Source organism: Strongylocentrotus purpuratus, unplaced genomic scaffold, assembly GCF_000002235.5.
Source record: "Strongylocentrotus purpuratus isolate Spur 01 unplaced genomic scaffold, Spur_5.0 spur5_scaffold_20, whole genome shotgun sequence".
NCBI lineage: Eukaryota > Metazoa > Echinodermata > Echinoidea > Camarodonta > Strongylocentrotidae > Strongylocentrotus > Strongylocentrotus purpuratus.
In genome coordinates, this window is record NW_022145606.1 from 9,655,884 (window position 1) to 9,672,825 (window position 16,942).

Consider the following 16,942-nt stretch of genomic DNA (forward strand, 5'->3'; position numbering starts at 1 on the left):
GTCAATTTTATATTTGCATTTATATGAAGTACTGGATATACGAAAAAGTTTCTCAATTAATACACTTTTCACTTTCTTATAGTACCGTGTTCTTGATGAAAATACAGTGGAAGACGATATTGTTGGTATGTAGCGGTTTCTTCCGGGCCCCGTCTTATAAACAGTTGCGATTAATCGCAATTTATTTGCGATTGATAGTAATCGCAACGAAGTACAAAAGAGATAAGAGACTGCAAACTTGTAATTGATTGAAGGACTTGCGATCGATTCGGGGAACTATGCCTCCACAAGGCCATTTGGTCTTATATTTTGATTTCCTATATTTATGTTCTTATATATTCCAAATGCTTATCATTGTATATATCTTTATATGGTTTTTATTGAAAATGAAACGAATTGAAATTGAATTAAATACGGATCTATCGCAACTCTTTATAAAGACGAGGCCCTTACTTGCATTTTATCTTAATTGTATTAATATGGCATCATGTTATGACGTACCATTAACATATATTTTTTGTAATGCCTATATCCTGGTATGAGGTAAATGAAGTCGAATTCGTACTTTAAAACTTGCATCTTCTTTTGATTTGAATAATGTTCTTTAATTTCTTTCGTATTCGTATTTCATCTATTTATAATTATTTCATAATGCCATAATTATTTCATCGGTCTAAGAGCACAGGTCCAACATTATAGTTTTCACCTATTTTGAAATTTCCTCGTTTACTGACATTCAAAAATATATATTATCTAGAAGTAGTTTGAATTCTCAAATGGATCATGAGATGTTGTGTGTTTGCCGCCAAAACACGATCGCAGAGAATTTCGAAAATCAACTCAATCAAGTTCAGTTATTTGAATCACCATGTTTGGATGACTAAAAACCTCATTTTAATGTTCGCACATGTTTATAAGCTGGTGAGCGATGCTATCATAATTGCACTAGGTAGGTTGTTTTTGCGAATGTCTCTGTGATCATCATGTTCCGGTGGTTTGTGCTGATCAACACTCGGGGTAAATAAAGGGCTACTTTCTGGGCTAAGATGATGAACAGGAATGTTGTGAATTAAAATCATTTTGTACGGATTCACCGTCTGTTTGACAAATAGTCGCTCTTTCCATCACCCCCACCCCTTCTAACACACACATACACACACCCACGCACGCACACACCACTACACACACATGTACACTGTTTTGTTTTTCTCTCTCTCTCTTTCTTTTTTTCTCTCATTCCCTCTCCCCTCTCTCTCTCTCTGACCCTCTCTCTCTTCTCCCACCCTCACTCATCTCTCTTACTCTATCTCTCTCTTCTCTACCACCCCTTCCCCTCTCTTTCTCTCTTCTTTCTCTCTCTCTCTCTCTCTCTCTTTTTCTCTTTTTCTTCTCTCTCTCTCTCTCCATTCTTCCCATCTCTCTCCACCTCTTTCTAGTCCCCTTTCTATCTCTTTCTAGTGCTCTCTCTCTCTCTTTCTCTCTCTCTCTCTCCCTTTTTCTCTCTCTCTCTCTTTTCTCTCTCTCTCTCTCTCTCTCACTCACTCTTCATACAGATATTCCTCCTGATGTTGATGGGTTGTATAAAGACAGGCACATCTCCCCAGCCCTTCCATCTGATCAACAACTCAACCGGGAAGAGGTTAGTCCATTACTAAATATTTCCCCCCTCTTTTCTTCTTCATTGCTCCTTGTTCACTAGCGTATTTGGGCAAGTGGGGGGAAATTTACCCCTCCTGATAGATTTCCGACAAAGAAAGATAATGTATTGTAACGAATATTATAACTATTATTTATCTAGTGTTACACGATGGATGAACGCAATAAGGGTCTGGTCTTCGTCTTGAACAACTACCTCTTCGGTCCCGATCGAACGAGGGAAAGAAAAGGGTCTGATGTTGACTTAGCCAATGTAAAACATGTCTTCACCGAGATTGGCTATACGGCAGACGAAGCTCAAAATCTCACTGCTGAGGTAGGATTGTTGGTATACTTATAATGATAATAATAATAATTACTATAATAATAATAATAATAATAATAATAATAATAATAATAATAATAATAATAATAATAATAACAATAATACTACTATACTAATAATAATGATTACAATAATACTACTAATAATAATAATAATCCGTGCTTATATAAAGCTTGAACAGAAGGCATTGTTTGCGAGAGTGCAAAAATCGACTTGCGCCAAAGTGATGCCCCACAGTATGTATTATGTTGGGATTATCAGAGTGAGAGAATGAATTGAATGTATCAAATGAAATGCATTGCAAATGCTTTTTGCAGATGCAAAGTCACACACACACACACGCTCACAAATGATCGTTCATAATTTATATTCGAATGTGTGGCATGATTAATGTTGTTAGGGCTTTTATTTGGATCTGCAAAAACCGAATTAATATCCAATTCCCAAATGTTTTATTCAAACATCACATAAGCAACTTTGGCGCAAGTCGATTTTTGCACTCTCGCAAACAATGCCTCCTGTTCATCCAAGCGTAAACACATACCACACAAAATGATACTAAATGATTCGGAATAAAACACTCTTTCATAAGATGTATAATAATTATTTACTGTTCATAGATTATTTCTAAAATAATGAGCAATTTTCTAGGTGTAAATTTTTTGTTTGACTCACACTGTACAGTCAGGTGAGTTATACACTAGCTAGACCACATCATATCTAAACCATGTGTTTTGGGGCCTGAAGAACTAACCAAAAAAAAATCATAAGGGGAAATATAGGAAGAAAAATGTCGGTCTCGTGAGCTGTCGGTTTCGTGAATCCTCTGAAAAGTGGTTAGACGGATAATGTCGGTTGTCCGAGTCTTACTTGTGGGTTGGCAGTCTCATGGGCCGTTACATTTTTTTTGTCAAACGGCACAATTAAGAAACCGGCATTGTCGGTATAGCTGGAGAGCTGTCGGCCTGTCGGACCATCAGTCACGGAGGCTGTACCTGCTATCAATGACCGCGCAATTCTTTTTTCATTTTTTTTTGTATTGATTCCAAACAATACAAAATTAATTTTAGAAATAAAATACAGTTGTTTTTCCTTGACATGAATTCAAAACATTTTCATTACATAGATTTTACAATAGATGAAAACAAAAACGAAATCATTTGTAACATAAAACAAATAACCCCATCCAACCAAACACACTACAACCAAGCACACACACACACACTGCACACACGCACACACGTACGCACACACACACGCACGCACACAGAGCCAGCTCCATGCATTATCAAAGCATTTATATTGTTCACCCTTATCCACTTTAAAGGGGATCAGACAGAAGCTGAAGAGCCTAACCCAGAAGATCTTATCCTCTCATACTTCGGTGGTTCTGGTATTCATGAGTCACGGAAAGGAGGCAGGTATTCAGGGTACCGACGAGGAGGTTGTGACCGTAAAGGAAATCAAGGATATGTTCTCTGGGAACAACTGCCCAGCCTTGATTGGGAAACCAAAGATCATGATCTTCCAGGCTTGCCGTGGAGGTTTGTTTTATTTATTTCAAAACGGTAATAAAAAAAACATTTTTCAGCGGCAAGGCTTTTTTCAGCAAGTCCGTAAACGAAGAAGACAACATTACAAAAAATAACATAGTAGTTACAAATTATTTACAAAGGATGAATACAGATTTAAAAAACGTAAATACAAGTAATACACAAATTATTATTTAAAAACAAAACAATTTGAGTAGAAATAACAAAAGTAGTAGTAGGGAAAACAGAAAAATCATACAGACGGTATTTACGAACAGACAGTTTCATGATCAAAATCTCGGTAACTTAAAAAAAAACTCATTGGAAAAATATGTTGAATGCATATGATAAAAGCCGGTAGTTTGGTTTGCGTTTCCACATTTTGAGGGAGGTTATTCAACAATTGACTGGCAGTGTTTATTTAGCTTTTTTCAAAAAGTTGGTGTAAAAAGAGTAAAAAGTGTAAAAGAGTAGCGGTGGTTCTCCTTAGCATATATAATGAGCATAGCATGTATAATGTACAACTGTATTCATGGAAAAGCCCCAGTACAATTATGCAATGAAGTGGAAATGGTTTTTGACAGACAAGGTTTTAACACTAGACTTGCCAATACGCTAAATGTTGTTTTACCCAAGCCTAATCTTGAATGTTTTAAGAATTGTTTTAGATGCGCTGGTGGTAAAGTCTGGAATAGTTTACCTTTTGCTTTTCAAAATGCTAAATCTATCAATGTTTTAAAACGTTTGTACAAGGACAATTTTGTTTAAAGCTGTGGGATACAATGCCGATTCATATACTGCTCTTGACATGGCTTATTTCTCTCTCTCTCTCTCTCCCCCTTTCTGTCTCCCCCTCTTTCTTTCTTTCTCTATTCCTTCTTTACTTTCTACTAATTTCCTTATTTTTTCGCTGTTAATTTTAATTATTACATTGTCGTTTTTTTGTTTAATGTTGTGCTTTTTAATACTTTAATGCGTATACTCTTATATCTTAGTTTTGTAGTGTTATTACCTTTGCTTGTGAGCTTTGGTGATATTCATTATTTATATTTCCGTGTACTACATTTTTATCCTGTTCAGGACAATGATGTAAAACAGATTTTGTATCTACAATGAATATCTGATTCTTGTTATCCTGAATAAATATATTTCAATAATAAAACAATAAAATAAATAAATAAAACGGTTTCGTAAGATTTGAGATCGAATAGTGTCAATATGTGGTCTCCAAGCAAATTCCTTGTCAATAATAACACCTAGATAGTTGCATTTATATACTCTATATGTTACTATATACTAACATTGCCAAATAATTTGGTCGTACGCTTAGAGCCTATATTCAGCTTGCATTTGTTTTACATTTAATAAAAGCTCTTTATGAGTTAACCAGTTTTTTTTTAAGAGGCTAAATGCTCGTTAATCACGTCATGCATTTGTCTGGGGTCTGTTGATGAAGCAAATATCGTCAGCATATGAAGTGACATTTTACAATGTTTCATTACTTTAGGAAGATCGTTCCTGTAAAGTATAAAAACAAACTGTGCGATTCTTCCACAATGAAAAATAATATCGATTCACAAGATTCATAACTGTCGTAATACGGATAAGGCAGCAATAAAGAAACTTGAGAGCAGCTTGATGGTAGGTTGGGTGATGAGCCCATTTATTTGTTGATCATCATCATCGCATAAAGAAAACCCTGCAAATCAATCAGATGTGCCAAACATAAATACAAGACAAGTATAGATTCTTATCAACATATATCTGATTCATAGTATACAACAATGTGGGCGAGATAAACAGACAGTAAATTATCACGCTGTTGGTTTACATTCCATAGCATAGCGTAGCATTCATTATCGAATCAGTTACATACGGTTTTGAAAAAATGCAAAACAGGTCAAACACAACTGCAATTACTTTTGAGAAAAAAGCACCAAACAACCTATTAAAGGGAAATCCAACTCTAGAGAAAAGCAAAACAATTAGAGAAGTAGACTGGTGAAAGTATAAATAAAATCGGACAACAAATGGGAAAGTTGTGAATATGGGCTCTTCGAATTGGCTGAATCGCTAATGTCTCTTTTTAGAAGACCTATAATACGTTATCGATAAGATATTTAGAGTAGTGCCCAAAGGGAGAAGGTACCGTCCTAGAAGAAAAGAAATAAATGTGTGAACATGACAAACGGGGGAGTAATTCGTAACTGCGTCACAATCCACCGACCAAACTGCCACTTTGAGATTCGCATATCGTATTTCAAACATTCATAACTTTCTTATTATTGTCCAATTTATTTCAAACTTTCACCATTCTGGTTAATAAATTTGTCTGCTTTCATTCAAACGAACTGAATTCATTACAAAGGCTGGATTGCAATTGAAGGAATGTTCTTGTTTAATAATGTATTTCAATTTATGAATGTTTCTCTGCGAACTCTTGGTTACCAACTATTTGAATGACCTGTTATGCAAAATACCAGCTCTATAGATGGAATTCACTATGCAAACAGTAGTGCTATGTCGGGCACATCTCTTGAATGCAATTTCTTCAGTGTTAATTCTTTATAATCATGGCACATAACAAAATCTCCATGTGCCACGTTGTATGTATTATAGGATATATATGCGAAAGATATACTTCAAGATTATTCGACTGTTCCCAGTGCAAGATTAATCTATATCAGTGGTATTAAAACGGCTTGTCATGTAAGACATCAGGACCGGAATACACCAGTTTACAGTTGTGTGCGCCATTTTAAACAAAGCTAATGACCTAGGAGTCATGTATTTATGCGTAAATTAAGATTGCGCCCATGCAAATAATGATGACATCACTGCCTGCGCGCTGCGTTGTGCGCGCACATCATCATTTGCATGGGCGCAATTTTAATTTACGCATAAATACTAGAGGTCAGAGGTTATTGGCCCCAATTTTGGGGCCAATGACCCGAGGTCAACTGTCTGCGCATGCGCACTGATACAACTGTAAACTGGTGTATAAGACCAATTCGTAGATATAATTTGCGCATGCGCAGCTAAAGGTCACCTGTACAAAATTGTAAAATCCACTAATACTGGAAACATGCTCACGATTTACGAAAGTTATGTAATCACTATTAATGCATGCACATATGATACATTCTATTGAACACAGGTGGAAGAAATCCTTTCAAAAGGGCAAAAAAGAATCACCTCCATGGCTTTAGCTGTGATTATTCCACAGGCACAAAGTGGGATTTATCTATGTTATAGATGGATATTTTGGGTCATCTGAACCATGTGCTAACTTCGAATTAGTCTATTCTTCCATCTAACAATTATTAACTTAATATCAAATCCGCGAACTCACAAGCACATAACCCTATGAAGAAAGTAATGGTGAATAAAAACGACTATTTAAAAAACGGCACGGTCAAATAAAAGAAAAAGCTGCGCGTTCACACATACATTATTTTTGGTATTTATCGCTTCCACTGACTGCACCACTTGAATACAACGTTCACCGATGACAAATGCAGAAGTCAAAGAGTTGTTTGCCAATTAAGTTTTGGAATTTCTTTTCTTCTTATTGTTTTCAGAAAAAATCACGCCGAGTGCTCCATCTATCTCCAGCTCCGGAGTGGATAATGGAATATGTACAGACTTCGTCGGGACTGATGGGGGAGCAGGGGATGGAGGGGCTACCATGGTAACAAAGGATGAAGCATGTTTGACATCACCGGGTAGAGTTGGAGGAGGGGAAGTGGAATTTGACTGCAGTGTAGCGGACAATGCTGATATGTACATTGCTCAATCCACGTCTGAAGGTATGGGAAGAAATGATGATGGGGGAGTGAAAGTTAGAGTGAGAGAGAGAGGGGGGAGAGACAGAGAAAACGAAAGAGAGAGAGAGGGGGGGAAGAGGAAAAGAGAAGGTAAGGACAGAGGGAGAGAGAGAGATAGATAAAGAGAAAGAGATAAGGGTGTGGGAAGCGAGGAAGAGAGAGAGGGGAAAGGGAAAGAGAGAGAGAGGGGGGCAAATAGAGATATAGCGAGAGAGAAAGAGAGAGAGAGGGGGGCTGAAGATCGAGAATGGGAAGAGAGAGAGAGAGAGAGAGAGGGGGAGATTGAAGGTCGAGAAGGGGAAGAGGGAGAGAGAGCAGTAAAATGAAGAAGTTGCTGTACACTTACGATGATTATACTCTCATTAACAGGCTATTTCTCACTACGGCACCGACAGAACGGATCTTGGTTCATTCAGGCCCTCTGTGAAGAGCTGATCGCCAGTGCACACGACCACCATCTCGATGACATCATGACAAAGGTTTATTTTTTTAGTACATCATTTTCTTTTCGACTTTGTTTTAGATGAGCGGTACATGGCGTGGCTGCAGGGGGGCACAGGGACAAATTCCCCTAAGAGAGTATATGAATAATGAATGAATTCTATTGTTTTGTTCCGAACCCCCCTGATGCCCCCCCCCCCCCCCCCATCATTATGTCGCCCATTCAGGGGAGGTGTCGTGGCTCATTCACTGGAATCTCATTCCAAGGGTTGAGGGTTCGAATCTCGGCACTAACGTCTTCGGGCGAAACATGACTCCACATTTGCCACTCTCCCCAGGTGTATAGACCTATCTGCCAGATGATGGGGGTAATAACAGCTGCGGGGCCCTCAGGAAGAAGAGCATTGGTGCTGATGGGGCTTAATGGCTCAGCTAGAAAAAGAAGAAAGTATAAGAAGAGACGAATGGTATTCAGCCAAAGTTTTTTCTTTCTTCTTCTTCTTCCTTCCCGCTATCTTTTACTTTTTCTTCTTTGTCATCATCATCATCATCATCTTCTTCTCCTTCTACTTCTTCTTCTTAACTTTCTTCTTCTTCTTTTTCTTCTCCTTCTTCTTCTTTTCTTCTCCTTCTTCTTCATCTTCTTCTTCTTCTTCTTCTTCTTCTTCTTTCCCCCTTGTTTCTTACTTTGAAGGGAGTGGGATGGGTTTCGTGTGTACACTGGGTAGATAATTCTAGATCCGCCTCCATTCCACATTTCTCTCTTGTGATGCGACAGCCAATCATACCTTTGTATCTATAAGAGCTATTTGATAAAAATTTAAATATTTTTTCTTTTCATAATCATTCATTCATTTAGGTAACGGACAGAGTGAAACGCCAGGAGGGATATATGGTCTACCAGCAGCGACGACAGCTATTCCTGCAGACCCCGCAGATTATCAAGCAAGGGATAGGAAAGAAGATCTTCTTCTTACCAAAATACCCGCCGCCAGCAGGAAGTCGTTAAGAGGCATCTTTAAAGCTAATATTGAGCTCTGGTATGCAGAGGCGGCGGAGCATTGCCCCCCCCCCACACTTTTTCAAGTTTCCCTGAAGTACTCCCTTTTACATAGGAAAGGTGCCCCCTTTTACTTCTGATAAGTGCCCCTTTTCATCTTTGAAGAGTGTCCCTTCTCACCTAACATAAGTGCCCTCTTTTATTTTGACACGTGTCCTCTTGTCTTTACAATAAGTGCCCTTATTCCTTCTGATAAATGCCCTTTTTCCTTTTTAATCAGAGCCACTTCCCTTTCTCATAAATGCCCCTTTTCACACGTTTGATAAATGCCTCTATTAAAATCTTATAGGTGCCCAACTTCCTTTTGTAATACGTGCCCCTTTCCATTTTCACAAGTGCCCCTATTAATTTCAGGTGATTGCCCCTTCACCTCTTATAATTGCCTCTTTTCAAATCTGAGAGATGTACCTTTTATCCTGACAGTTTAAAGTGCCTCTTTTCATCTCCGGTGAGTGCCCTTATTAAAATTTGGGAGGTGCCCCCTTTAGCTTTGTAATAAGTGCCCCTTTTCATCTCTGATAAGTGCCCCTTTTATTTTGACACATGCCTCTAGCCTTTTTAATCAGTGCCATTTTCTTTCACATAATCACCCTTTTACTTTTCTAATAAGTGACCTTTTTCATCTCTCACATTATCAGGTGCGAGTAGTGTCCAATTTTTCACCTCTGATAATTCCGATTTTTACTTTGACACGAGCTCCTTTTCCTTTCTAATAAATGTCATTTTTACTTTGGATATGTGTCCCCTTTTCTGTTCACCAAAAATGTGCTCCTAATTTAAAGTGACCAAGAGCAAATTTTTCTTCAATTTCACCCAAAGCTTGCTTGCTACCCACACTCACATTTTTAAATTAATATAATTTTTTTTCTTATTTAAGATCTTTTCTATCTCTCATGATCGGGATTGTTTTATTCTCTTTGTAAGATGTTATTTTTAGCACTGCAACTTCACAAATCTTAGAAGTTTTGCTTGCTCGCTTAGCTCGCTCGCAAATTAATATTAAGACCATCACTCCCAACTGCAAAGTTTGATGCTTATAAAGCATTGTCTTGGAACATGCAAAGAAAGAAACAAACAATGAAATCACCCCTGATAATCTTATCACAATGTAGGGGTATAAGGGCCTATATATAGATTATATATTTTCGATTTGAGGTTTCCTTTGTAGGTGCCCCATTTTTTTTTTCTCCAGAAAGCGCCCCTTTTTTGTGTTGGTGCCCCCCCCCCCCACCTTGAAAGATGCTTCACTGTCCCTGCTGGTATTGGAATCATTTTTTACAGAAGATTGCTATGATTTATTCTGGATTGTTTATCCCGCAGTTTTGGTTTTTTGAACCAGTACAAAAAAAATATACACACAAAAACGTACTGGGCATCATCTTCAATAAAAACCACAACTCCCATTTGTACACAGTGACCTGTGTAAGCACATGATGTCGGGCCTACTTACCCGGATTTCCTTATCATTCTATGCTCATTACTCAGCCACTATACATTTTTACCAAACAATTTTGTCACATGAATTTATTTGTAAACTTAAACATTAAGTGTAAGTTTCGTTGGATTCTGTGAGAAATAATTTTTTCATATTTACCAGAACTCAAGTTTTTAATTAACTAAGTAGTGATAAATGCAACTTATGCAAGGGTTGAAGCATATTACTCTGAAAGTTAGATCATTATGTAACCAAGAGTGTATTGTAATAGGTTAGTGAATTGTTCTAAGATTGTTATACATATTAACGCATGCTCCTGTGACAATTATTGCTGCGCAGTAATTTCTGAATTAATTGAATTCCATTGATTTTTACAAAACAATATACATACATCGTTCTTTTGAAGCTTGTAAATACGTCTAAAAACTGTTCTCCTACTGATTTTGACGAAAAAACTAATTTTCCTCATTAACCAAAATCTTATTCTGTGTTTTGCAAATATATTGTAGTACATTGTAGTATAATCATATGTAATTATGCGAACAACTACCCCCTAGGACTACTACCCCCGGACAGCAAACCCCGGACAGCTACTCCCTAGGACAAATACCCACGGACAACTACACTCAGACAACTACCCCCTACGATAACCATCCTCTAGGATAACTACCCCCCCCGGATAACTTTCCTAGGGGGTAGTTGTCCTAGGGGGTAGCTGTCCGGGGGTTGCTGTTCGGGGAGTTGTCCTAGGGGGTAGTTGTCTGGGGGTGGATATCCGAGGGTAGGTGTCGTAGAACCGTAATTATGGTGTCCGAAAAGTGATGTTGAAAAGGGAAAGAGTGTCATTGTGCTTTTGTTTTACACAAAGTATGTAAATAGTCATATGGGGGAAGGGGCTTGGATACGCATATAATAAGGGCAAGGTCCAGGGCTCGGGAGGGGGAAGCCTGGGTGGGGGTGCCCCCAGCTTACCTGCGCTTGGCAACTAGCTATGCTATGACTTGTAATCCCGGCTCATGACAAGAAAATCGGCGCCCCTATTACGCATTGTAGTTTGTATAGTATATGATGACGTCAATAATTAAAGCCATGCATATACATTATGCACGACCTCTTTTCTACCATAATTATACATGTTTGTTTTTTTACGCGACGTTGTGAACCTATGATCATGATGATGCTTTTCGTGTTGTTGTTGTTGTTGTTAATGATGATGATGATGAGGTTTGATAGTGCTAGTGATGTACGGAAATTATTGAACATATTCATCTTATGATGAATTAACTTATTAATATGTGGTAGTTACGATTCATCGATTGTTTGTATAGGCCCCTACTCCAATAAATGCATCGTCTTTTGAAGACATTCTTGCTCTTTAATACAATTAAAGCTTTCCTTTTTTTTAATCTATTTTATGAAAATATGGTAAAGCGTTTATGTAAAATGTCTTTAGATATCATAGCATAAAATATGAAATAGATCACATGTGCTCAATAGCTGATGAAATGCAAATATAGAAAAATAACTATTTTGTTTAAACTTGACGTATAGACAATTCTTTTGACACTACAACGTGAACATAGAGTGTGTTAAAAAGAGGGGACGAAGTACATTAATTTAAGAAAGAGAGAGAGAGGGGGAGATAGTGGAGAGAGACAGAAAGAGAGAGAGAGACAGAGAGAGAGAGACAGAGAAAGAGAGACAGAGACAGAGAGAGAGAGTGGGGGCTATATCAGCGAAGCCGTGCAGAGAAAGGTGATCAGCTCAGATCAGCACAGCAATACTTTGTACGTGTATTTCGCAAATAACTGTATAGCGCAACCTACAAATGTATTTGCAAGTAGGACACTCCATTTTTCGGAATTTTTTAATTGATCTCTGTCGTCCTTCTCTATCATTTCTTTCTTTTTTATTTTATAACTATCTTTCTTTCTGTCTTCTCCTTACTCCTTTTTTAAAATTCATTTCTGCCTTCGATCTTTCTATCCGTATTTCCTTTCTTCCTTTAATAAGATGTAGGCCTACGATGTTTCCGATAGTCTCTCAATTTGATGTTACTAAATTTTAAATGTACTCTCAGTCTCTTTGTCTCTCTCTCTCTCTGTCTCCCCCTCTCCCCTCTAATTCTCTCTCTCTCTCTCTCTTCCCAGCTCACCATCTATACCACGTACACGCTCTAAATTTATATCCTGCTTGAAAATATTGGCTGTACTGCAAACTAGATTCAACCATTTATAACACCTGCACAGATTTTCCTAATTATGTAATTATGTAATATTATGTATAATTACAAGAATAATCCATGAAAATGTCCAATAAATGTATAATGTTATTTCGGGGGGTGGGGGGAGGGGCAACAAAATCTGACAATGAATAAAAGAAAAGAAAGTAAAACACAAAAAGGGGGAAGAAGAAGAAAAAATCGTGTCTTCTCATTTTTTGTTGTATTTTGGGGTCTACTTTATTAAATGGACCAAGGAACCGGATTAGGTGCACATTTTGCTTGTAATCAGCTGTACTACACACACACACGCACCCGCACACACACGCGCACGCACATACACACGAACACGTTTGAAGAGAGATTCCTTCGTGACATGCGTACCTAGAGTATCTCGAGCGAGGCGAGCCTTTTGTTTCCATTCTTAGAGCTTTCTACGGGTTAGTCCAGATTCTCTCCGTTTTTATATATTTTGTTATGATCAATATTTATTGTATTATGTCCTCCTCTCTTACAAGTATCCAACACAGAGGGCGGTGTGTCCATTCATCGCGCGGTCCCCCAAAACAACCCTCGAAAAGAAACAGTCCAGGCATTGGACTTCTTACGGGTTTGTGTAGTACTTAGACAAATTAAAAGATATTTTGTAAATCAGCAAAAATGCCGAGTGAGACAGACACCATACAAATATCCCCCCTTGTTTTAATTTTTTCTGATTCTTTTATCCGTTCTTTTTTGTGTGTGTTTAACGATTTTTCAAGAGATAGCTCTCCGTCTGTCAGACATGGAAACGTATTTTTGTAATTGGTTTTCCACAGAGACACTTAGTATACTTTAATAATTGCGCCACTTAGCTCTATTCTTTAAAAGGCCTTCGATCTACACTCAAAGATAATACTCTGAAAGTGAAGATAATTATCTCTCCTTTTGTCACCAGTCCACCCCCCCCCCCCCCCCTCCCCGAAACCATTCATATTCATAATACACATTAACTATTGCATCTATTACGTTATCATGCAGTTTTCCTAATAGCTATGTAATTATTATTAAATTTCGCCCGTTGCCAAATGACCCCTTTCAAATGCATAATTGTCTTGCATTGTCTAATGTCCGTTTCTTAAGAGGGTACGGGTATTGTAAGGCTTGATGTTAAACAAACAAGGTTAATTAAATTCGTGTAAGACAAGTCCCTACTCCCTGTCTCATCCTAGTCTGCAAGCACAAACCCTGATCAGTCGTAAAAGAGAGTCTGCACTATAAGACTAACATAGGCCAGCTGCTCCTGACACGCAACCAGTAGGTAGCTGGGCTAGGCTTCTCTCAAGGCACAATGATTTTTTAATAAAGTGTCAAATTAGGGTCTGTGCTTGCAGACTAGTCTCATCCGGCCCAGCCCACACGGCCCAACCAACTCCAAACCGATCGACTCTTATAGTTGAATTAAATTGAATTTAGTCGAAATGAATTGAGTTGAATTGAATTGAAATTAAATAAATTGAATTGAGTTGAGTTGAGTTGAAATGAATTGAGTTGAATTGAATTTAGTCGAAATGAATTGAGTTGAATTGAATTGGAATTAAATGAATTGAATTGAGTTGAATTGAATTGAATTTAGTCGAAATGAATTGAGTTGAATTGAATTGGAATTAAATGAATTGAATTGAATTGAGTTGAGTTAATGAATTGAGTTGAATTGAATTGAATTGAATTGAATTGAAATGAATTGAGTTGAATCGAATTGGAATTAAATGAATTGAATTGAATTGAGTTGGGTTGAAATGAGTTGAATTGAATGAATTGAATTGAATTGATTTGAATTGAGTTGAGTTGAAATGAATTGAGCTGAATTGAATTGGAATTAAATGAATTGAATTGAATTGAATTGAATTGAAATGAATTGAGTTGAATTGAATTGTATAATTGCATTAAATTGAATTCAGTGAAGTTAAATTAATTGAATTCAATTCAGTATAATTGAGTACATTAAGTTAACGAGAAATCAGAAATATATATTCGGGGCAAAGTATTTTGTTCGATTTGGTGTTGACCTAGGCCCTGTCTAATAAACAGTTCCGATTAGTCGCAAGTTATTTGGGATTGATCTCAAACACAACTATGTACATAAGAGATAAGAGTCTGCAAACTTGCGATTGAAGAGGGGACTCTGTGCATGGCCTTTTTATCTGGTGTCGATTTAGTTTTAGTTTGAGTGACCGGTGTATTTCGCTGTTATAACAGAGCATGCCCAAGTTACACCAACGAGGCTGACACCAGACCGACACCATAGCGACACCAGACCAACACCATACTGACACCAGACCGACACCAGATTAACACCAGACTGACATAAGACCAACACCAGACCGACACCAAACCGACACCAGACCAACACCAGGCCGATACGAGACCAACACCAGACCGACAACACACCGGACACAAAATTGAATCACCAAGAATGCTCCAGCTCGAAGTGGTTGGTGTGAAGTAGGTTTGGCGGTGTGGCTGAGGCTAAACATACATTCATCATGCAAGAAATACACGTGTAACGTGACGGCTTATACACACGTTACCTATTCCTAATGCCTCTTGGACATTCGACATAATGTTAGTTTGTTTTGGTTGTTGGTGTTTTTGTTCAGCCTGTTTTCTGCATCGTGCCAGTGTGTCTAATGTCTTTTACTGTCAAACAGCAGCCTTATGAACCACACGGGGCGTACGTCGCACGTTAGCACAGGTGGTGCAAACAATTTTTCTTGGTTTAAATTTCTTTCAATTTGTTGTTGATTGGGACAAGGCATTCTGGATTCGGGACTCGAACCTCATACGTGCGAATACTAAGATCCGAAACCCATATACCGTTTCTTCCATGATTGTGACGCGTTTCTATGAAGTGACATCATGTGGACCAGCAGTGTATTCCTCTATGTCGCTACCCTTATCCTGTATTTTAGTCATATCAATATAGTTACTACAAGTGGTGAGTAGCAGGCTCTTTTACAAAACATTTATTTGTTAGATTATTTATTCATTGTTATTTATTCATTCACTCTTTCAACGGTTTATATGCCGTTTGTATAGGTAAAATTCTAAGTTAAATAATTTTGTATATTCATCAATTTATTAATTTCACTTACTTTACGAATCATAACCTTTAAAAAAATTCTCAAAAAATTGCTTAATTTTTGTATAACATTTTACTTATTATATTCCTTCTACTATACTAAAAATCCTTAAAAAAAACTAAAAACCACGAAGATATCTATGGTTTTCTTTGAAGGCGACACCCTTTAACAGTGATTAACAGTAAATTCTCCCAACCCGTTTTTCCATTTAAAAAAAACATACAAAAAAGTAAAACAAGCTATTAAAAATCTGTCAACACTTAAATGTCTGGAATGGTATTTAAAGCCAATTTATTGCTTGTGACGATTTACATTCACCTAAAATGTAATTTTTTTCCAATTTGTATCATTAATAATGGTTCGTTTTCACTCAAATTTTCAGATTATCTTTAAATGTATATCTAGCATTGAAGTCACTACCTTAGCATCACTATCTCTCATCTGAACAATGTTACCAAGTCCCTTTAATGATTGAATAATAATAATTAAAATGCGGATAATAATGATTATAATAATGATGTTAATAACATAATAATAATAATAATTATAATGATATGATAATAATAATAATAATAACAATGATGATAATGATAATAATAATGATAAAAGTAATAATACTAGTAATAATAATGATAATTGTTATGATAATGATAAAAGTAATAATACTAGTAATAATAACGATAATGGTAATGATAATGATAAAAGTAATAATACTAGTAATAATAATTATAATGGTAATGATAACGATAAAAGTAACAATACTAGTAATAATAATGATAATGGTAATGATAATAATAAAAGTAATAATACTAGTAATGATAATGATAATTGTTATGATAATGATAAAAGTAATAATACTAGTAATAATAATAATAATGGTAATGATAATAATAAAAGTAATAATACTAGTAATAATAATGATAATGATAAAAGTAATAATACTAGTAATAATAATGATAATGGTAATGATAATGATAAAAGTAATAATACTAGTAATAATAATGATAATGATAATGGAAATGATAAAAGTAATAATACTAGTAATAATAATGATAATGATAATGGAAATGATAAAAGTAATAATACTAGTAATAATAATGATAATGATAAAAGTAATAATACTAGTAATAATAATGATAATGGTAATGATAATGATAAAAGTAATAATACTAGTAATAATAATGATAATGATAATGGAAATGATAAAAGTAATAATACTAGTAATAATAATGATAATGATAATGGAAATGATAAAAGTAATAATACTAGTAATAATAATGATTATTGCTATGATAGTAATGATGACGTCTCTGCGAAACCGAA

The 16,942-nt window shown here is 36.3% G+C and overlaps 1 protein-coding gene across 1 annotated transcript; it reads left to right on the forward strand.

Moving 5' to 3' along the window:
- Window positions 1–86: 86 nt before the first annotated feature.
- Window positions 87–10,963, forward strand: LOC105440861 (caspase-3-like). Its single transcript, XM_011671430.2, has 7 exons — window positions 87–125; window positions 1,554–1,639; window positions 1,799–1,972; window positions 3,309–3,525; window positions 7,095–7,322; window positions 7,710–7,819; window positions 8,641–10,963. Exons 3-7 carry the CDS (start codon window positions 1,808–1,810, stop codon window positions 8,788–8,790), a joined length of 870 nt encoding a protein of 289 aa, XP_011669732.1. The 5' UTR covers window positions 87–125; window positions 1,554–1,639; window positions 1,799–1,807; the 3' UTR covers window positions 8,791–10,963.
- The last annotated feature ends 5,979 nt before the right edge of the window (window positions 10,964–16,942 follow it).

Bases quoted from the DNA above. Each gene is read 5' to 3' on its own strand.
- LOC105440861 (XM_011671430.2), top strand. From the start codon at position 1,808: ATGGATGAACGCAATAAGGGTCTGGTCTTCGTCTTGAACAACTACCTC. The intron at 3,526-7,094 runs GTTTGTTTTATT...TATTGTTTTCAG, and splicing joins CTTCCAGGCTTGCCGTGGAG to AAAAAATCACGCCGAGTGCT. The intron at 7,323-7,709 runs GTATGGGAAGAA...TCTCATTAACAG, and splicing joins TGCTCAATCCACGTCTGAAG to GCTATTTCTCACTACGGCAC.